Below are 22680 nucleotides of genomic sequence, written 5' to 3' on the forward strand. Positions count from 1 at the left end.
TACAAGGAAACTGCATTAAGTACACTGTCTATCATTAAACTGCTGCAAAAAGCAGCATGTGCTCAGCAATAGAAACCAACTATGACAGACAGAGATGGATAAATATAGCCGACTTGCATACAGTCCACCAATTGATTCCATCCAGTCCATAGCACCAGCAGAAACCAGAGATGGAGCCACTGCTGGGCCAGATAGAATCAATTAGTAGGCCTACAGGTGGTGGCACTGGCTCCACCTCTGGTCTCTCTTCGCATAGTGCGGGACACTGGGCAGAAGCAGCCCCACCCACCCATCTGCCCACCTGAGAAATGGAGTCTGACCCTGTGGTGCTGAGCAGGTGGGCAGGACTATTTCTGCCCAGTGTCCCCCATGGCACCAGAAGAGGCTGGAGGCTTGCCCATGTACCCAGCACCATGCCGGGGGTAGGGCAGGTAAGGGAGGGAATGGAGTCCCTTGCCCTGCCCCCCCCAAGCCAGGGTCTGCACAGAGCTGGAGGGATTCCGCCACCCACCACAGCCCAGTTCCATGGGGCTGTAAATGCGACAGCCCTGCCCCCAGTTTAGTACAGCTCTCATCCCCTTTCCTGTCTGACTGGCAGTGTCAGTCAAGCTGGTTAGCGTGGAGTGGAGAAGGAGCAAGGAGAAGTGCAGATAAGATGCTATAGCCCCCAGTGAGCTCATGCTCATACTGCTGCTCTGGTTCCAGCCTCTGCCTGGCTGCAGGGATTTCATGTGTCTGGGTGAGACAGTGTGAGTGAGTGTATATGCATGTGAGAGTGTGTAAGAGTGTCTGTGTGTGCATTTCTGAGAGTGAGTGTGTGCGTGTGTGAGAGTAAGAGAGAATGAGAGAGCGTGAGTGCAGTGCATGCATGCAGCCCTCAACAGTTCACTGAAACTCTTTAAATGGTCCTCCAGCCCAAATAATTGCCCACCCCTGAACTATGGAGATACTTAAATGAAGCCAGCAATGAGCATGACTATAAAACACCACACATATTGGGCAAACATGCTGATAGAAACCTACCACAAGGATAACTTAGTACAGCCCATCTTAGTAAAATATATGATGGTGCCCATTAAGTGTAGTCCCCCTCACTGTCAAATCTTTTTCAAGTCATGGTGACCACTACATTGACTACATTTCAACTTCCTCTTCACTCCAATAGCTGAGCTGTGCCTTTCTTTCCCATTTCTAATTATTCCTATTTCTTCACCAGCCTTAAATGACTGACAGACATCACTAAACAGGGCCCCAGAATCTGTCTATCACTCTCTCTTACACACTGTTACATACGGTTAGTGTGGCCCTGCCCTCTATGAGGTATAGCCAGACCAAGTTGCTCTGTGCCTCATCTGCATATAAACTTTTGGAGGATTCCAGGACTCATGACAAAAATACCCAGTTCCAGTCTTCAGTGTGGGGCTAATAAGCACATAGCTCCTTTGTGGGGGATATCTGGAGTACACTCATATATTGAACAGTGCTGAATATGGCATCATTATGGCTTGAAATTCTGTTGACTCTTGAACAGAACTATATGAACTATATGGTAAATCAAGCCTTGGCTTTGGACTAATATCATGCAAAGTTTGTATTATATACAAGTAGATGCTAAAGAGCTGCTCAAAAGTGTATTTATGGAGTACCCATACTAAAACTTACAGTAGTTTCAAGGAAAGGTGACATGCATCAATTCTCCATGAACCAACTGTATGTGTTCTATATGCAAAGTGCTATAGCCAAGTTTAATTTCAAGGCTATTGTTTTCAAAATTACTTCTCATTTCCATGTGCTCAGGGACATCAGGGTCTGACAATAAGGAGAGGGGGAAGGGGCTACCTGAAACCCTAGACTTATTTTCCCTGAGGTAGCAATGAGAGGGGGACAAATTCAAGGGAAACCTCCAATAATTAGATTCTATACAGGTTTCCCTCACTTTATGCAGTACATGTGTTCTTGGCAAACTGCACATAACTTGAATTTGCATAAAGGGAATGCAGTTTATAAGGTAACAAATAGGGATATGTTCCCACGGCAACGAGGGAGGGAATGGGGCTAGGGCTAGGGAAGGGGCTGGGAGGAGGGGGCTCAGCGCAACCTAGCTGCTGCAGGCAGATGGCATTGGCCGCTCCCAGGGCTGCAGCAGGGAGCAAAGCAGAGGGAACTGTCAGTGGGTTCAGGGTGTGGGAAAGGGGGTCAAGGCTCTTGTTGCTACATACACCGGGAGGGCTGTGTGCTGGGGAGTTGCGTCAGGCTCTTCCTGGGGAGTGTGTGCCTCCAGATCTGTGCATGGGATGAGGGCAGGCTGCCACTGTGGGCTGGTGGCAGCACCAGGCTCTTCCTGGTGTGGGACTGGGCTGTGCAGATCCGGGGGCACCCCCCCCCCCCCGGAGAACCCCGCCCCGCCCCCCCCCCCCCCCCGCCTGGGCGAGCCCGGGGGCCCCCCCCCCCCGGGAAGAACTCAGCACAGCCCCCCCCAGCCCGCAGCCCTTCAGGGGTGCATCCAGCAGCAAGAGCTGCACCCCACACCCACTGACAGTTCCCTCCACTTTGCTCCCAGGAGCAGCCAATGCCACCTACCTGCAGCCGCTGGGCTGCACCATCTCCCTCCTCCTGCCCCTTCCCCTACAGACTTACCTAGCATATAACAAAATTTGGCTGTAAAAAGGGTCATCATATAAGAGCAAATTTGCATACAGAGAACCCACATAAAGCAAGGGAAACCTGTACCTGGAAAACTAAAACAAATTCATAACTTTTCCATATATAGAATCTAAGTATTCGGGTTTCTTCTTATAATCAGGATTATTTTCTATCTGAGCAAAAATGGTATGTGATTTTTAGTCCTAACTAGAAACTTAAAAACAGAACAGTTGCTTGCCTTTTGCAATCAAAATATTTGCTTTCATAAGGTACACCCTTCAAAATAGCTACCATCTATTCTCCAACAACCAGATTAAAAATCCAGTGAAGTCAGTTGAGATATTTAAACTGACCTCAGATGCATTCAGGTCAGGCCAAACTGAAGCGTAATGGCTTTACAGTATTGTTTCTAAAGGATACTGAATATAGGCCTAGTTCTATATTTAAATAAATGAAAATATAGTTCTGTTGGCCCCTGACAGATGTTATCTTTAATCACATTTTAAATAGTGACCTGACCATACTTTTATTCAATTAATGGTATAATAAAATTAGGAATAATCCACAAAGTCATAACACAAATTATGTGTAACATTTGGCAACAAAAATGTGTGTAATAACTTTGTGTCTAGTTCTTATCATACCTTTAACTGAAGCAGTGCCCAGCATATGGAGCACATGGGAGCCTTTCAAGACTCCCATGTGCTCCAGAGGCTGGGAGTACTCCTCAGATGATTGTACTTCTCTTGCATTCTCATGGCTGGTAGCCCCTCAGCTGAAGGTGCATTCCCTGGTTCTGATGTGTACCCCTGGCTAAGACCTTTGATCAGCTGAAGAGACTCCCAGCTGGGGAAGAGCATGGTACCTATCCCCCTCACTGAGAGCTCTGATCAACTGATGGGGTTCCCAGCTGTGGGACAGCATGGGGTGGAAGCCAAGCTTGCTACTTACCAGTGCAGGGGGAGCCTGAGCTTGGGCTCCCCCTGGACTGGAAAAATGGTGCAATGGGATCTGATGCATCTGTGACCTGGCAAGAAACATAATTTTTGGGATCCCACATCAGATCCCATTGCACATTTACTTTAATGTCTGGCAGGGGCCACTGATTCCTATGAGATTTTAGCCCAGGTATCAACAGCTGCATTATAGATTCAATAGATTAACCAGATACAATATATGCAGATTAGTATTTAAAAGTTTAAATTTATTTTTAAAGTCAGATGCATCTGAGAATTGTATATGTCTGTATTCAGCAACAACAATTCTAAAGAATAATTCATGATATATGACATGCTGTAGTATTAATCGCTATGGCTGGAAAAGTTTACTTATAAAACCAGTGCCAACTGGTTCTAAACCAGTGAAGTATCAATTCAGTATATGCAGTATGATGTGATATATCTTTAATTGCTGGTATATTATGCTGCCCTGGAAATGGCTTAGACTGAATGAACAAAGAAGCCTGTTTCACTTTAACTATTCTAATCCTAAATAGCTAATAAATTATGAATAACCTGGAGTCCTAGCATGGTTTTTGCATCTTCCCAAATAGGTTTAAATTTGCATACATAAAAAATTATAAATAAAATGTTGACAAAAATTAAAATATAAATATTTAAAAGTAAAAAAAAAAATGTTCAGAATTATATTTTTCTGTTTCACTAGTCAAAAGTACTCCTTGGGGCAAAAGTATACATGTTGATATACTTAAAAAAAAAAAATCTATAAAATGTAAATCTTGCTGCACATTTCACATTGTTTTCTATTACCTATCATATACCATTGGTCAGAATGCACTCTAGGGCAGCATTTCCCAACCTTCTTTGCCCCATGGCACACTTACCTAAATAAAAAGCACCATGGCACACCAGACGTGGAGCAGAGGTGAGGGGAGTGATGCGCATCCAGCTGGACACTGACCAGGGGATGGCATGTAGCCAGCTGGATGCCGATGGGGAGGGGTGGCACACGGCAGCATTTGGGCTGAAGCCACACCCCTGTCTGGCTGGAACCATGCTCTCTGTCCATCTGTGTCCACAGCAGCAGGCAGCAGGGGGTGGGACTCCAGCCAGGCAGGGGGCGTGGTTCCAGCCCAAAATGCTGCAGCACACCTGGACGTGCCTGACTGCACACCAATGTGCTGCGGCACACCAGTTGGGAAACACTGCTCTAGGGGTATATACCAGTTCTTTGGGAAAAGTCTATATTATGGACTTCCTAGCAATGGGCAAGCAATGTGAAACCAGCTTATACTCTAAACACTTGACAAACTTTCCACAATAAAAAACACAAGATAAAATCAACAAGTAAAGGGATATTTTTACCTGCATAGAATTCTGGACTATAAACGGCACCAACAACTGGATTTAATTTCCAGCCTGAAGCAAACATAAAAAAAAAACAGGATTGAGTTACTATTATAATTAGATATAATTAGATATAAAAGTCACATTTATATATAGGAAATAAGAGCATATATAAAGCAATTACTTCAGGACAACCATGTTTAATGGGTATTTGATATGGAGATATCCATTTAATGACAGTAGCCATACCAGTGAAGAAATGATGAAACTGCTTATCTTTATATGAATAAGATTCTGGCAATTTAACCATGAAATAAGAATAATGGTACCAAAGATTTTTTTTAATTGAAAAAGAAATTACATTTTGTACCTGCTGATGCTCATAAAATACTGATCGATAAACTCTGGCTAGCAAACACTGCATTCTAGTCAGAAACCATGAGAAGTTTCCCTATACCTCTTTCCCACTGCCCTTCAATGTGAACATGACAAAACACATCTATTATAAACTTTGCCTATGCAAAGGCTGAGAACTATGAAAAAATTATCTAACTCATGAAAGGTTCATCTGCACATTCCTATTTTATCTTAGGTCAAGAGGTGTTCACTGACAACTAATTCAACTTAGCTCCACAAACATAATTCCGTGTGTGATAGAGATGACTTGGATGCTAGAAGCTAAACAAATGTGTATGTGTATATAGTATTTTATTCTTTCAACTCAAGAAACCCCCAAAATTCTGTACATAAAAAGTTATGAGCCTGCATCTGTGTGTCTGTTACATTTAGAGTTTGGTCATCTTTAAGCAAAAGCTGAGCGTGCGTGCACACATACACATACACACACCCCATAGAGAAGATGGGAAATATTTACATTCCTTTCTAAAACACACACACCCACACAAACAGACGCACCACTTAATAATTATGTTGTGTGCTATAAAGTAAGTGAGATCGTGGATGTGTGCATACCTTGGGGAGTTTACGTTAGTTTTGTATACCAACATAAATTAGTCCATAAACTGGAATGAACAAACTTTCTACCTTACAATAGTTTACACAGCAGTAGGCAGCTATTACAATTCCTTACAACTAGGCAGCAGGGGAGCAGTTAAAAGTCGGTCTGTGTTTAAACAGACAAATCTCTGAATTGGAGGCAGACAGACAAAAACTAAACCACTGTACCATATATTGGTAGATAGAAGACAGGGTAAAGATGTTGTATCCTTATAGAGCAATGGTTCTCAACCTTTTTTGAATCAGGACCCATTTGTAAACATTGATGTCCAGTCCTGACCTAGTGCCCCTCATTCATGACCCACCGACCCCAGCCCCCAGCCTGTGTGGGGTGTGTGGGGTGGGAGGGTTGTGGATATGGGGGGGTGCCAAGCATCCCCCAACTACCCTGGTAGGCTGGAACTCGGCCAGCCTGCAAGGGAAAAGCCACAGTTTCCCATGCTTTTCTTCTTTAAAGGAGTATCCATTTTTAAAGTTTGTTCATGACCCTTTCATGTATTCCTGTGACCCACTTTTGGGTCAGGACCCATGGGTTGAGAAACATTGCTATAGACTAACTGGATCAAAGACACATAAGCTTTCATAAGCAAAATCTTCCCTTCTGATGAAGTATCTGATGCAGTGAGCTCTCTCTCATAAAAGCTTATTCATCTCTGATTCAATTTACAGAATTCTGTAAATGTTCTGTATAAGGTACATCTCTACCCTGCCTTATACCTAAGTTCAGATAGCTAACTCTCTCTCTCTTTTATATTTGTAGTTTTACCCTGATTCTTTCAGGAGTAAATCTCGACAAGACTGCCAAATTATTGCTGGTTAGGGGCTGGCATTTTCTGTCGTCTTTTTCTTTTTAATTGGTGGAATTCTCTAAATGTTTTGTCCATTAAAAACTTGTACTAAAGTCTAACTCTCTGTCTTACCTTAACATATTTAAAACTCATTTGCTCCTTAAAGCTCATGGACCAGTGTAGTGCAAGAGATGAGTGATTTGACTGAATTTCGATCCATCAGCTTCTGCTGTCATGGAAGCTGACAGATGCTTCTCAGATTTTAAGTTACACTAATGGCTCCTCAATTTGTCCAGAAGAAAAAAAAAAGATCTTGGGAGATGCAGATCGATGCTCACAGCTGAAAGTCACTCTCATATTTCATTTCCTTTCCACCCCCATTCTGATGGCTGTATCATCTAACTTTTTGAAGCTAATACAGAAAAGACTTCATTCATCATGAAAATAACAGCAATTAAACTTTACTTTGTCTTGTCAATGAAGTATGTGCTGGCCCATAACTGTGTGGGTTAATCAAGTGTGATAGAAGCTGATGTATCAGAGTGAGAAACTGCCAAGGAACCCCGGATTAGCAGTTGGAGGAGGCAAATTCTCTGCAGTGGGTGTAATTTTGCGCATTTGTCTTACTGTCACAACACTAATCTCCCCCTCATGTTGACACTCTAAAAGCTGGAACTCAGAAAAAAAAACTCCATATGTTCAGCCAAAGAAATACAGGTTAAGTACACTGTAGGAAAGAATTGTACACTGAAGGGAGTAAACCTGCTGTGGCAGGAAGATGGACAAAATAATGTAAAAGAATTATTTCCAGTTTTAAGGCGAGTTTCTCCCTTGCAGTGCAGCTACTCTACACTAAAGAGCCAGTGGATTCTGGCTGTACATTTGGCATAGGAAAAAAGGATCACCCCAGGTAAGGACCGGAGGCTCTTAGAAAACTCTCTCATTCCTGATGTGGAGCATGGCTAAAGGAAAGAAGAAAGGCATGGACAGTTGTCTTACTTGTACTGATCTGCAATGGTGATTTTTTATTCATAGGGGAGGGAAGCCATTGATCTAGGGAGTGTGAAAGTAAGCTTCATAGTGTCCTTGCTTGTCCCTCTCTTATTTTGTAATGAGCATTCCTCAATCAGCTTGGGCCCCAGCTCCAAAATCCTCCAATAACATTTATTCATTTCTGCAAACTGCCTAAGCCACAAGGTTTGGTCAAGTGCCTTGATCTATAAAATATATCTTAAAACAAAGAATAAACTAACATAGTATTAGCTATAGCCCTCAACAATCTTGGACTAAAATGTGGGAGACATAGGCTGGACAAATCTAAAGATTAATTCAAAATACTTGTTTTCCAAATTAGTGCATGTTCCTGAATTACAATGAAAAAGTAGACAAGCTGCTTTGGGTAAATCCAATATCTTTTGTTAGACCAACTCAAATAATTGGAAAAATTATTCTTTTCAAACTTGTGGATACAAACACCCTTCACTAGGCTGAGGAAGCTTGCAAAGATTTTTTTCAACTGTTTGAGTTGGTGTAATAAAATATATTGGATTTACCCAAAGAACCTTGTCTGCCAATGTCCTTAGACCAATGAGGCTACAACCTATACCCAATGAAAATAACAGTATTTTTTTCTAACAAATATGGCAAATGTTACAGGGCTGGTAAAAAGAACCAAAAAACAAACAACTCCCATCCTCAACTTAGCTCTTCACTCAAACCTGCATGACTAGCTATGCTAGCAACTGGTCAGTTATGGACTATTTGTTTTGGGAATTAAAGTTTTTGGAAAAAAAAAAAAATTCAAAAGTCTCCAAGCCAGTTACATGAAATAAGCTGGAATTTTCCATATCTTTTAAAAACTCTGGTTTATTCTGTTTATCTGTGTTGTTTATTCTACCTAGCTTTACAAGTACTGTACTCGTTATATGCCTTGCTAAAACTAACCAGCAACATGAATGGATGAAACAAAATACAGCATATTATGAGTTCTAAAAGTGCAATGTGCATGCATGGATATTGTAAACAAATTATCCCAGGTTATTGGAACTGGAAATATCTTGCAAATATTAACATTTATATGGAAGAATATTAATAACATGACATTTATATTTTAACTTTTACATCTCATTTGAAACATGTCACCATCCACTGTAAACTGCTTTTAAAAATATACTAAAGCATTGGTTCACTACTGACAAACAAGAAAATATAAATATATATAAATATATATAAATAAAATAAATATCACCAAACAGCTTGTGAGTGATTGAAAATGGGAATATTGATTGAAGAAGCTAAAGCATGTCTTTGGAAATCACATCTGCGTATTGTTCCTATGAATATAATGAATGTTATAGCCCAACATATTTATCTTTCTGACAGAGAGGCAGTTATCTATAGGTGATCCCTATATGGGGTCATAGGTCTTAAATAATAGGAACATATTACACGAACCCTTATCTATGGCTTTCTATCACAGCTAGCTGTTGAAAGGAGCTCAATGCATCAAAAGGGGCTCAATGCATATACATAATACTTTGAACTTGTACCACATGTCTAAGTGGTACCACATATCATGTGGGCTTAAATATTTAAATGTTGATTTTTAAACTTGAAACAAGAGGCAATAGTTTTGATCTAGCCTATAAGGACATGACTCAAAATAATGGAGACAAGGCACCTTGAGGGACCTTTTTTAGCAACATACTTTAATGATTCTTTATAATAAAAGTGACAATATGCAAGCAATGTAACACCTCCATTGTGTGACACAGAAGTAAGTTTTCCCAAAGATATAAAATAACCTTCAAGTTAAAGTTGTTGCAATCTTGAGCATTCCATCACAGCAGCAGCATCCCTCTGGTTGGACTTGGTATTTGATATTTACCAGAGAAAATTCCATTTCTGAGCTTTTCCAGTGTTATGAATGCAAAACTGAATGTCATCATTCATAAAAAACCTTTTATCCTTCTATCACTGTAACATATTAGACAAAGTAAAATGCTCACATGTGAAAATGATCCATCTTACTATTGAAATGAATATGAATGACCCTATCAAGATATATGTCTGCCTGGCTCAGGCAACATGCTATATAAACATCAGCAGCAACGAAAGAGATTTTTCTTAATTGCATCATTTGGAAATACATATTTACATAAATATATTAAAGAAAGAAAAATTTCTGGGAGAGCTTGAGGAAATCCTAATTTCCCTTCTCTCTTCTCCCCCTTGATTATTATAATAAGGTTCAATAACTTTATGTCAAGCTGAGAACTGTTATTATGTGTTATTACATTTAATTTTTACTGTGGTAGGAAAAAGTATGACAAAAATAATTAAAAAATAAAGCAGCTCACTTCTGTTCACCCCACTTTTTAGTAAAATCACACTAGTGAGCTCTAAAATGTGGAAAACAAAGTGCATTATATTTCAGCACTGAAGAATGTCTCAGGGAGCTGTGGAACCTGCCTTTATAGATCATATATGTTCAACTTTTACTGAGATAAGGGGAAAAACAGCATTAACCTGAAAAAAAAAACACGTGTAGCTACAGTATCCAGGTGAAATGGAACAAATCATTACCATAGATAAGTCAAATTTGTTTCCATTTTGGAATTGTTTAGTTTGAGAGCTGCAAGAGTTCTTAAAATTAATTAACTGAAAAAGACCTTGTAGGCAATTAATTAAACCTTTCCAAAAGGGAGGATGGAAATTTTTGCAAAAAAATCTCTCTGAGATTACCCAAAAGGCCTCCCAATTTTTCCAATAGTATATCAATTTGTTAAAATTAACAATACTGCCATAACTTTTGGGTATGTTTGAAATTAGCTTCATGTGCAAAAATGGCAGACATAACTGCAATGCTACAATTACTGTTTACTCTTTATCTTCAACAAATTTTAACTTAACAACTCACTGTAACTTAACTACTGTAACTTAACGAAAGACCTTGAACTAAACTGTGTGTTTCATAACAGTTGGTATATCTACATGTGCAATTAATGCACCTGGATTGGCTCAATTTGAGTGGGAGTAGACTAATCCCAATGTCACTGTCTACACGTGTGTTTAAGCACAGTAATTCACGGCATGGCCAGATACCACTTGTATCTGATGGGACTATCCGGGCGTGCACTTAATTAATCTACTGAGCCCTAATTGCTGCACACATGTAGATGGTGATGCTTTACTGTGCAGTAAATTAGTCTACTATGCAGTAAAGCATCTCATATAGTTTCACCCAGTAACAAGCGTCTCATGCTAGATGGAAGAAATGCTTTTACTACCAGTTACATCCATTATCCAAGGCAAACTGACTCTTGTCATTAGGTTTTTAACTGCAATGCAAACACCACACAAAACAAGAAGGGAGCAAACCACTTCTAACATGGTATATTCTCCTATACATGTAGAATCAATTTATATTCAATTATTGTAGATACATATTTAGGCCCCAATCCTGAAATCTGTGATCAAAAGGAGTCCTCCATCCTTAAGAGGAATTCAGATGAGCTCTGTCTGGGTGCAGTAATTCACCCATGCATAACAAGTTATAAGAATGGGACCACAGGCCTTAAACCTGCAATAAACTATGCATGGGCCCCTTAGTCCTTGGAAAGGCCACTTCAGCAGGTCCTACATTGATAAAGAAATCTGCTTATAGGGAGTAAGTTGCAAAAAGAATCTTGCCCACATGCACTTCGGTATTTGCCAGTAAAAGAAAGTAAGGAAAGTGTAAAAATCCTGTGCACTTACCATTTGTATAAGGGTTGACTGTCTTTTTATTTGTCATTACACGTGCTGTCGCGTTATTTACCTACACACATAGAACACTGAATTAGCAAATGTTATAGACAGAGCCCATGGTGCTATTAAATGCATGCATTATTACTGCTATTAGTTATGTAAAAAATAAAATGCAATTTAATTTATAGAAGGCAGTAGGTGCATAACAAAATCAGACTATTTATAATTACATTTACTTTCATAACCATTTTAACTTACAAATCATTTCAATAAAGCAACATCATATCATTTAAACTTTAATAAAGAGACATTAAAAGCAAATTAAAAGGTACTGCATAATTTAAGATTTAAGAGCATGCTTGTATTCCATGATAACACTGAAACAATAAATATTTTAAAAAAAACTTATATGAAGGAACATGCAGTGGAGTAGAGGGGGAGAGACAAGGTACAAGGAAACAAAGAAAATGTCAAAAAAAGGGACAAACGAATTTTAGCAGTGTGCAACATAACCCTTTAGAAGAGAAGTACCATTGGAAAAGCAACATCTAGCATTCAACACTTGGAACAAGAGCCTTTTTCATTGCAAGAATTAACAAAATCATTCAAGCTTTAAAATCACAGCTAACGAAAGGATAAAAAGAGGGTGCATTATTTAACACAATATGGAGTTAACAATCTGAGTAAGATGTGCACGAAGTCATATCCTCAATCCAATCAGTGCCTCCCAGGCTTGCTTAAAACGTACACTCAATTACAGGCGTACCAATATAGAAAAAAATGTAGCATCAAGAAAACTTAATACAACAAGTCAAAAAAATTCACGTGGTATATCAGCGCTAAATACGTGAAACGGCAGATGGACTTCTCCACTTACCATTCAGCACCATCGCCAGCATGGGTATGTATACAGTTACCATGGTTACTGAGAGTTTGGTGAGGGCCCTAAGCGCTACCGTCGAAGGGGGAAAATGAAAAGGCAAAATATGCAACATCTTACTCAAAAGACGACAGCATTTTCAATTGGTATTTTTTCTTTCTTTTTTTATTCTAACAAATACGATTTTGAGGCAGTATTGAAGGGGATCCTGTGGCATGAAAAACATTTGGTTTTGTTTTCTGATAAGATGGACGGGTTCAGCCCAACCAAGTAAAGTAGCTTGGTGGCTACTCAACAATCAAGCTTTTGACCAGGTTGGATTTGGTTTTCTTTTGTTTCTTCTTCATTTACATCTTTTGGATGCTAGTGTCTCCCAATCTGAGGTGTTTTTTTTTTGGAAGCCACTGCGGATCCCACATCAACCCTGCAGCGAAAAAACAAAAACAAAAATAAAAAACAAAAACAAAAAACGACCTTCTGTTTGATTTTGTTTTCAATTTTATTTTTTGCTCATTGTTTTTTGGAATCTACTGCACCCATTGATTTACAAAACATCCAAAATAATAACTGCAAAGTATTAAAGCTTTCATATGGTCTCATTTCTGTCATCCACCTTTCAGCAATAATAATGATAATATAATAATAATAATAATAATAATAAAGTACAAAAGAAATAATAATTAAAAAAAACCCAAGTAAGGCCAGATCTCTCTTTATATATAAATATATATATATAAACAATGGGAAGGGAGAAGGGGAGCACACAAAAGACACCAATGATGCATCTGAAACAACAAATGAGAGTGAAGCAGACATTTATAAAAAAGATGAAAAGGAAAATATTTTGAACATGCACCTCGATTTTACGGCCCTCTACCACGGTGCCGTGTAATTTCTCCCTCGCCCTGTCCGCATCAGCACTATTTTCGAAAGTTACGAAACCAAATCCCTGCATGCAGGAGGGAGAAGGGGGGAAAACAACATGCACATTATTATTTCAGTCAATGACCACTTGTTTGCTTATGTTTTCTCGCTTTAATTTAATATTTCTTGTTCTTGCTTCATTTCTGTAACATGCAAATTAGAGAAATTATAATTTTATTGAGATGTGCAATAAATAAGCGACAAATGTGAACAATCTTTTTCATAAGTTAGATAGTACCGCCTAAAGAATTCAAAGAATGATACCAAAAATACCTTTCTACATGTCACTACAGAGGAAAATAAATCTAACAAAAAGAAAATGAAATCAAAATAAATTTACAGTGTCTTCACATATAAAAAAAAAATGAAATAATGAGAAAAGAAAGTGAACCACTTTTTTAATGACATGCAGTTTTTCTCAACAAAATAAAAAACATGTGCACAAAATTCAACATTGAATGCCAATATACTCTAAAACAGTGCCTACTTAATCATGCTTTTGTGATCATAAGAAACATTTTTCCCATGCAACACTAGGGTTATTTAAACTTTTGTCAAACTGTGCAGCCTTTACTTATTTTTTCATAAAAGAAAAGGAAAACAAAAAAAGAAAAGAAAAGAAAAGAAAACCACCAACAAAATAAAAGTACCTTTTTAACTAAGCATAAACTTTCTTGTTTTAAAAAGATCAAACAAAATCACATGATGTGAATAAAAGGAAATTTTGATAAAGTAATAAAAATGCAAACATTTTGAGTAAATTTAACTAATTCATATTAATATTATTTTTACACACAATACATGCAATTGTCAATTCTCCACATCCCATATTAATGAGACAGAGAAGTGCTTTATGACTGTTATGCATCTTTGAGATACTATAATGAAAAATATTTGTTAATTCTTCAAAACCAAAGAAGGACAACAGGATATCTCTTGGCTGCATTTTTGATATCGGACTATTCTAAGCACTTAACACCATTATGCTAGATTAACCAAAGACTACTAATCTTACTAGCCTTTTTTTGTTGTTCTTGAATACTGCTATAAAAGATAAAAGGCATTTTAAATTTCCAAATATCAAAATGTTTAATTTACCCCTGATTTTGCTTCTAATATAACTTAAGGAAAAATGTGCATTTTAAAAACAAAATAAACATTAACACATCATAACAGAAATGTACACCAACCCTTTGAAACAATTCATGTCATGCCTCTATTTCCTCAGTAAGTGGATAATGTTAAAGGATTGAAAGTTTGAAGGTTTTATCCTACTGAAGAAGTATCAGTCCTAGACAGCGCGTAAAACAATAATATGAATAATAATAATAATATGAAAACTACACATGACTTCTCTGTGAAGGACAAGCTTCCTATTCCAAATTCTTTTCCTGTACATAACAGAAGACCTGTCCTAGCTCTATACAGTTTCCAGGAACTCTGATAATTATTCTGGAGACAGCACTTTTCTGTCTCAAGCACTTTGAACAAAGAATATCATAGTCCCATGTACCTCTGTCCTTTTGCCAGGTCCTCACCATTATGTTAAAAGAACTTTTACATATGTTAATTAAAAAGGTATTCTGAAGGACAACCTTGGGATATCTATATCTATATATCTATATCTATATATGTCTATATCTATAAATATATCTAGATATATATATATGAGATAAAACTGTGTACAGTCCTCTAAACAGCTGTGCCCATTCTGTGTGAGTGTGGGAGGGATTGAGGAAGGGAGGGAAGAAGGGAGAGAATAGGAAAACATTATTTCCAAAGAAAAATGTTCTTAATCCAGATTAGCTAACTCAAGATAGCCTGGGTTTGAACTCAAGCCATTAACTAAATTACAAATGTTCCTAGTTACTTTGTTTTCATTGTTATTTTAGTCCAAATTAGCAACTTTCAGTTACAAACACAGCTTTATTTTGCAATATTCAGACTCCATGACATCAGTACTTCTTAAGGTGTTTTAAACCACCTAAACCAAAGCCATGAGTGGCACATGCAAGCATGCGCTGAAGGTGGGTGCCCATGGCTCTGCAGAGGCAAGTTGGGGAGAATAAAAACAGCCCAGTCAGGGTTAGTGGGGCTAGGACCAGCACTGCCCCAGGGTTGGGACAAGTGGCTAGGCTGTCCCAGTCCCAGGACTGTGCTGTGAACATGTGCAGGTGTTCAGTAGAACCCTTTATAACTAGGTTAACCCTTCCTTGAATTAAGTTTGATTTAAACCCTATGAACACCTGCACAACTGGGCATTTAAATGGATCCGACCTTGGTTAGGTTGATCTAAATGTAATCCTTTTATGTACCCTTAGAGCAGGGGTGGGCAATTCGTTTGGGTAGAAGGCCGCTTACTGAGTTTTGGCAAGCCATCAACGGCTGCATGGCAGGCAGCCAGGAGCAGATAAATATTAATTTTCTAAATTGTTTAGGACCCCCACGGGCCAGATAGAATGGCTTGGCGGGCCACACTTTGCCCACCTCTGCCTTAGAGGGATAGCTAGCCATTGTAGTTTGAAGTCAGGCAGACAGTAGGATAGATTTGCACCTTATATCAATCATATCAGTGTTGGGTTTTTTTTGTCATGGTTCAGTCATCCTCTCTTTCTCCACTTGATCTATTCCATTTTGTGGTCGATATCTACCCAGAGAAGTCCCTATTTTTTAACCATTTCTGAACAACGATCATTTATTTTATTTTAACAAAAAGGAGGCCATGGAAAGTAAATGACAGAACGTTTTAATATTTCTTTGGAGAACACTTTTATATTTATATTGGGGGCAGAAAGGGTGAAGACATTTTAACTAAGTAGACATAGACTTCAAAATTGGAGTATCAGTCCAAACAGTGATTAATGAAAAAAATACAGGGAATCTTATTAAAAAGCAGAGATTGTTCCTACTTTTATCTATGTTGTTACATTATGTAGATAATATGTATGTATATAGTAGCAGTGAATAAGTATAATTTTAAATCCTATCAACCTCAAATAAATTATTGAACAACATATTTTACTGATATTACTTTAAATTGATATTTTATCTTTAATTTTCCTCACCCAATTCCTCTTCTTGTAATAATTCTTTAAGCAAACTCTTTAATTAAACAGCTACTGAGAAAATCCCAAAGCAGACTATTATCACTTCAGCCATTGATCCAGTAACCTAAAGTTCACACAATAGCATAAGTCACTCTAACGCACTCTGACTCTTTGTTCACCTCTCTCCTCCCATTAAAACAACTGTTCCTCTTTCTTGACTTGCAAGACCTGAAAACTCGGTACATGTTCTCTGACTGTGACCTACTTTCCAAGCCACGCTCTCTTGAGAGAAACGTATTAGCTCATAGCACCATTATGAACCTCACAATTTTTTTAATTGAAATAAAAGAAACACATACACACGCACCACACCCCTCACCCAAACATTCACATAAATATTAAGATGGAGCAACAATCCAGCATTAGACATGAAATTTGAGGATTCAACATTTGTAATTCTGAATTCCCTTCTTTGTACTTCTTATACACTTGTATTTTTAATACGGGTTTCATTCTTTTATTAATGAACTTAATGGAAAATGTTCAAGAGAAAGGCTCATTCATTAGGTATACAGATAATAGAGATATGCATATACATAATTTTATATATGTCTTTCTCAACTAATTCAACAGATCAGAAGACAACTATAGCTTACAACATAAATAATGTATGTATTATTATATCCATTTACAAGATAGGCTTGTATGCATTTAGATATGGTAAAAAACATTGAAAAATATTGTACTTGAATGTTAATCACGTTTCCCAAGCTACAGGTTTTCTTTTTGGAGATGTTTGTGCATTTTTGTTTTTGAATGGCAAAAAGGGCCAAATATATCATCTGGACAAAAGGGCTATATTTCCTTTTCTCATGAATAAAGCAATGAAATAATTTACAAGTATAGAAAAAGTATGTTTATTGTTAGTATCGTACTTTTTACATCCCTAAATAAAGCCTTATCTCCACAGCTCTACAAGCATTCCCCAGGGATGAAATCAATTTGCAGCAGCTGTGGATAGTTTTTGAAGCCCAGGTCTTGAACAAGTTAGCTGAAGATGCATGTTCAATGATGAACAGCAGAGCAATGTTACAAGTATCAAGCTGCCTGCTCTAAATTGAAATGACCCTCAGAGGCTTGGAGTGGGAAATCTGTGAGTTCACTCAGTTTGTCCTCCTTGAGCACTGCCATTTCCAGTGGGTAGTAAAGTGGACAGCTTCTGTATTGCAATATATGCTTAGGCAACATATAGTATTATTCTCTTTTGATCTTTCTCAGCCCTCCCGTATTTCTGGGGCGAGAAAATTTGAACTGGTTTTATGCATTTTCTCTCTGAGTTTGCAGTATACAGAAGTAGCCATGCTCCATTTCAGTCTGAATGTAAAAGGTGATTTGATGTGCTTGTTAACAGCATTACTAGCAGTCTTTATGTTCTTTTAATCACTGATTGAGAGGGTGTTGGAAAGGAAGCCCTATTTTTTGAGCCAGACTGTAACACAAGTGTTTGCCTTTATATTAGATATTTTCACCAGACTATAAGATATGACTGCAAGCTGGCATTTATAGATGTTACTGCATTCCGTTAAATGCACAAAGTAAAGGCCTATTCTGTATTCCTTATGCATATTTGAGCTTTGTAAGATTCACTTTTGGAACTAATTAAATCAGACATTCCAAAAGGAGGTAAGGCAAAATATTATATAAAATATGTTAGATTACAACAGTATATATATGCCCTGCCTGCTGGAGAGACATAAATGTATGTCAGAAGGTTGAAGTGTTCTCTGCTCAGCACTCATGCATAAAAACAGAAATATCCATGTTGCTTAGGTTCTGATGGAGGTGTAAAGTGAATGATGTGGTGTATCATTTAATAGTCCCATGGTCTATGTCTAACTTGAAATTGTAGTTCTTTAAATATATATCTATAACTATATCTATCTATACATCTATAGCAATAGATAGCTGTAGATATACAGACACACACACACATATGCTATCATTGTTTTCTTTTAATTTTAAATCTGTTATTTTGTAACAATGTATTTACATCCTGTTTCTTTTTCTTTTTCAGTTAAACCAAATGCTTCATTAGAAAGTGAGAAAATCTCTTTCTCTCCAGAATGTACTGGTTCCATGAGCAAATGAACTACAGCAGTAGTATAAGTAGGGCAGAACAACTGGGATAGTTGCACCAGGGGCTGACTGGGAAATGGGGTGCCGAAAAAAAACTGTTGCCGCAACTGCACAATCACTCTGGTGGCATGGTGGCAAACTGAGTTTGCCAAAGTTGCTGTGGGTGCAGCTGTCCTAAGTGCCCAGCTGCAATTTATGCCTCCGAACTTCAGTGATCCTTTTGTAAGCCAAAAGTGAATTACAAGAATATTTCAAAGCATCATGAGCAAATTCCAGAAAAATGCACGGAAGTGCTGGTTTCTCCTTGGGAAACCAGCGGCTGCTCGGGGCATGGCCAGCATGCAGCCAGGCAGTGTCGTGGGAGCAGCCCCAGAAGCTGGATGAAGGTAAGTGTATGGGGAAAGGGGGCTGGAGGGCTGGGGGTCTATTGGGGTGGGGGAGGCAGGGTGTGCATGCATGTATGTGTGTGTGCATGTGTGTGTGTGCATGTGTGGAGGGGATAGAGGGTGGGTCAGGCACCTGCCAGCACTGATGGAAGGTGGCCAGGTGCTGAGGCTCCAGAAGGGCAAGGGATTATGAATAGGGCACCAGTAGGGCCAGGGGGGTGTGGGTTGGGACAACAAATCAATTTTTGCAAATGGGTCCCAGTACGAAAAAGGTTGAGAACCACAGTTTTAAACCACATCTGTGCATTCATTCTTCCTGGCTCTTACTGTGCAGAAAAAATCTAACACAAATTATTTTTTTTAATTGTTTTTAATACAAATATCTTATAATGTGAGGAATGCTTTTAAAAAGAGCATTTTTATGCCAAGATGTAGCCGGAAAGAAGTTCAGGAATTGATCCTGCAAACACTTGTCTATCTATTTCATCCTTTGAATAGTATGTGAAATGATGAATCAAGAAATAATGCATAAGCTGGATTGTATTAAGTATGGTTTGAATGAGGATTGTGGATTCTTATCTCATTTACTTGGATTCACTTTTGTGACCTCCTCTGTTCCAGTGGGTTTTCTGCTCATTTGCTTCTCTCTCCTGCCCCTGCCCCTTCTCAACCCTCCCATTCCCCACCCCGCACTTCTTGCTCCCTTGTCTTTTATATTCTAATTTCTAATTCTAATATTCTATTTATCTACATGCATATTAGAGAATTTTGGTCCTGGGTATGACCATAAACTGCATCCAGCTGGAGGGTTTGGTGGCAACATGGGCTACTCATGGTAGGGTAGCTCCTATAAAATTTTTAAAACCGCAGCGTGCTGGGTTAAGTGCGGAGGGGAGCCCTAAGCCCAGCCCGGTACTACAATGTTGTAACCTCCAGAGTAAGAGAGTATAAGGCACCTCAAAACCCTAGCCTCCACTGCCTTGTTGGTATTGTTTGGTGGTAGAAAGGCTAAGGGGCATCATCCTGACAGAAACACACCCTTGCTGAGGTGCTAGGCAGTCAGCAACAGTTCTTATCTGTTGCTTTCTGGCAGAAGCTACAACCATCGAGGCACTGAACATCTGGACTCAGACTGGCCTTTGGATTCTGTCATAATGGTCTAAAGGAGGAAGCGGGTGATAAGTCTTGGGGAACCTCCACTCCCCCATGCTCTTGCCTAGGCATACACATCTGAGGTCCTGGTGTGATGGTCTATACAAGGCACCTGACTAGACCTTCTACGCATACTCCATGAATCCAGTTGGTCATGATCTGGCTGATCTAGTTCCCCATTACTAATAGAGAATTTAGTAGTTCCAGAGAAACATGGCAGATGGACAGCTCTTGGGAATGTATCTGTACAACAGACAGACAGACTAGAGAGGCTATAACTTTCCTAGAGAAGTCACCTTCCTGGTCATGTCTCTAAAAGCCTGTGTACAATACAGGATACTAGGGGGTTTGCCACAGGGTAGATGCACTGGTGCATACTGCCATTTAGATATGTTGCACCAGTGTTAAAGATTACTTGTCTTACTGCATAACACTTCCCGATAAGGGTTTGCTCTGCTATAGCTAAACAATGCAAATAATAGTTAAGGCTTTAGGAGGAGTGGACAAAAGTAATGACTGTCTATTGAATCCTTGACCTTATTCCTAAAATCACCCAAAGGCACCAGTTGTGGTGATTCTTCTGAAATCAGTAAACCTATATAAAAAAAAAGAGGTCCTGGACAACCAAATCTTTTCACACAGCATTCCAGTCATCATGTAGCATAACTGATAGCAGTCACTGTCAACCTGAGCCCAGTTGAACAAGCAACCTAATGGTAAAAACACATATATTCCAATCTCAAATATTTGTTGTTTTATAAAACAGGCAGTGCATATTCCAGCTGAGTGTCAGGTGAAAGAATGTCAATTTATGAATGGTAGACTAACTCCTAAACAACTTTCGGAATAAGTACATGATAACTGCCCATTTCATATGGAAAGGGATGGATTTTAAATTTAGAATTTAAAACACTGAAATTCTATGACAGGGATTAACAAGAGGATTATAGCATATCTGATGTAAAATAGAATTATAAGGCGACTGACATACTATAAGAGATGAAAGATTATAGTGTGTTGATAGTTGGAAAAGGAGTCCATCATTAATAGTGATTATATGTAGGAAGGAAAGACTTACTACAGGCCTGATATGTAAGTGGAAAATGACTAGAGGGTCTGAAACAGGGAGAAGAGACACCATGTATATGACACAAACATAGGAAATTATAATGAAGCTGATAACATGAGTAACACTTGCTGGGAAAATGACTTTTTTTAACACCATTTAATGGTGATATAAGTATTTTCGTTCTCTCATAGAAACCCAGTAAACCAGGTTATAAATTTAAAGTGAATTAAGTTTCAGAAGAAATAAAATCAACTCACAATAGCATGTGCAATGTATTTATCAGCAGAAATTCTATAATAAATTGTATTCAAAAGGTTGGTGTATTGAAGTTTTTAACTAAACAGGAAAACATCTGCACTTCAACAATCTGGTACAATCACACATTTTATTAAGTAATTACTCAAGAGGATATCATATATTACTAACTTCCATTTCAATAGCAGAAAATACCTATTCTAACAAATGATCTGCTTATTTTTCTGCAAACATGGACTCATTTTATAAAATGAGCAAGATAATTATCACTCAAGGATAAAAAAATAAATCAGCAGACAATACTTGATTATATTTAAAAGCAGAAAACAATATTCCCATATTACTGTTGACAGTTTACAGTAGTTAAAATTACCCCTTTTAAAGGCTTTAATATGAGTCCAATGAATTTCATGCTGTTTGGGAAACTGACAGAAGGCTCAAATAGTGTTTCCATTTAAGTGGTTTTTTTAAGATGCATTTATTACAGCAGTGCAGTTGTTTCCTATTACTCATATAATATACTTCAAATAAATTAACAGATTCCTCTGGTGAATTAAACTGCTTACCTTTGAGCCTCTCTCATTAAAAATAATTTCAACATCTAAGATTTTACCAAATTGCTGTAAAGAAATAGAAAAGTCACATGAACATAAGAAAACCTAAAAACTTCACAATAGATATAGCATAAATATTTCAGAGATTTAGAAAAGTACATACCATATATAAAATATGGGTAGTAGTATGGAGATATACATGGGCAATAAACTACTGTACAGTCAAGCACAACAATGTCAAATCAAAAAGAGGCTGAATCAAGTGTGCTTTGAGAAATTTGGTGCCAGTTACAACTATGTCACTTTCCCTCTGAACATTCACCTACAGCAATTAAATAAGGTTGCACCTACTAATAGAGAACCAAGTTCTGATCAAAATGAAGAGAAGTAAAGGGAAAAGTCCCAACATTTCTCCATACTTTTCAGTGGCCTTTCATTCCTCTGTTTCAGTAGGAGTCATATCCTATTGTGTGAATCCCTTCAGAATGCAGCAATCACCACCTACCAGACAGGTGTTAATTGCTGCATTCAGAAAGGATTATCACCACCTCCCCTTCCCTCACCCCCTTCTCCAGTCCTCTTCTGTACTGAGGAATCTTGGGTCTTCCTGCAGTTGCTCAGAATGGAATGAAGAGGAACAAGGTATCTTTCCTACAGCTATTTCCTGTCGTGAGAAAGATATAGGGTGAAATGCTGGCTTTATTGAAATCAAATAGGAGTTCTGTCATTGACTTCAGCGGAGCCAGGATTCCACCCATACCCTTTAGGAGGTTC

The 22680-nt window shown here is 38.4% G+C and overlaps 1 protein-coding gene across 5 annotated transcripts in view; it reads right to left on the bottom strand.

The window, feature by feature from the left end:
* The window catches only part of RBFOX1 (RNA binding fox-1 homolog 1), a 1278833-nt gene that overhangs the window by 144938 nt on the left and 1111215 nt on the right, over window positions 1-22680 (bottom strand). For all 5 annotated transcript variants that reach the window (XM_014520084.2, XM_025203686.1, XM_025203675.1 and 2 more), the window contains 4 exons: window positions 21919-21972; window positions 13240-13332; window positions 11513-11573; window positions 4968-5021 (listed from right to left, as the gene is read on the bottom strand). In XM_014520084.2, the coding sequence (XP_014375570.1) occupies window positions 4968-5021; window positions 11513-11573; window positions 13240-13332; window positions 21919-21972 (262 nt within the window). The remainder of the gene's footprint in view (window positions 1-4967; window positions 5022-11512; window positions 11574-13239; window positions 13333-21918; window positions 21973-22680) is intronic.

This window comes from Alligator sinensis, unplaced genomic scaffold (genome assembly GCF_000455745.1).
Source record: "Alligator sinensis unplaced genomic scaffold, ASM45574v1 scaffold404_1, whole genome shotgun sequence".
Lineage (NCBI taxonomy): Eukaryota > Metazoa > Chordata > Crocodylia > Alligatoridae > Alligator > Alligator sinensis.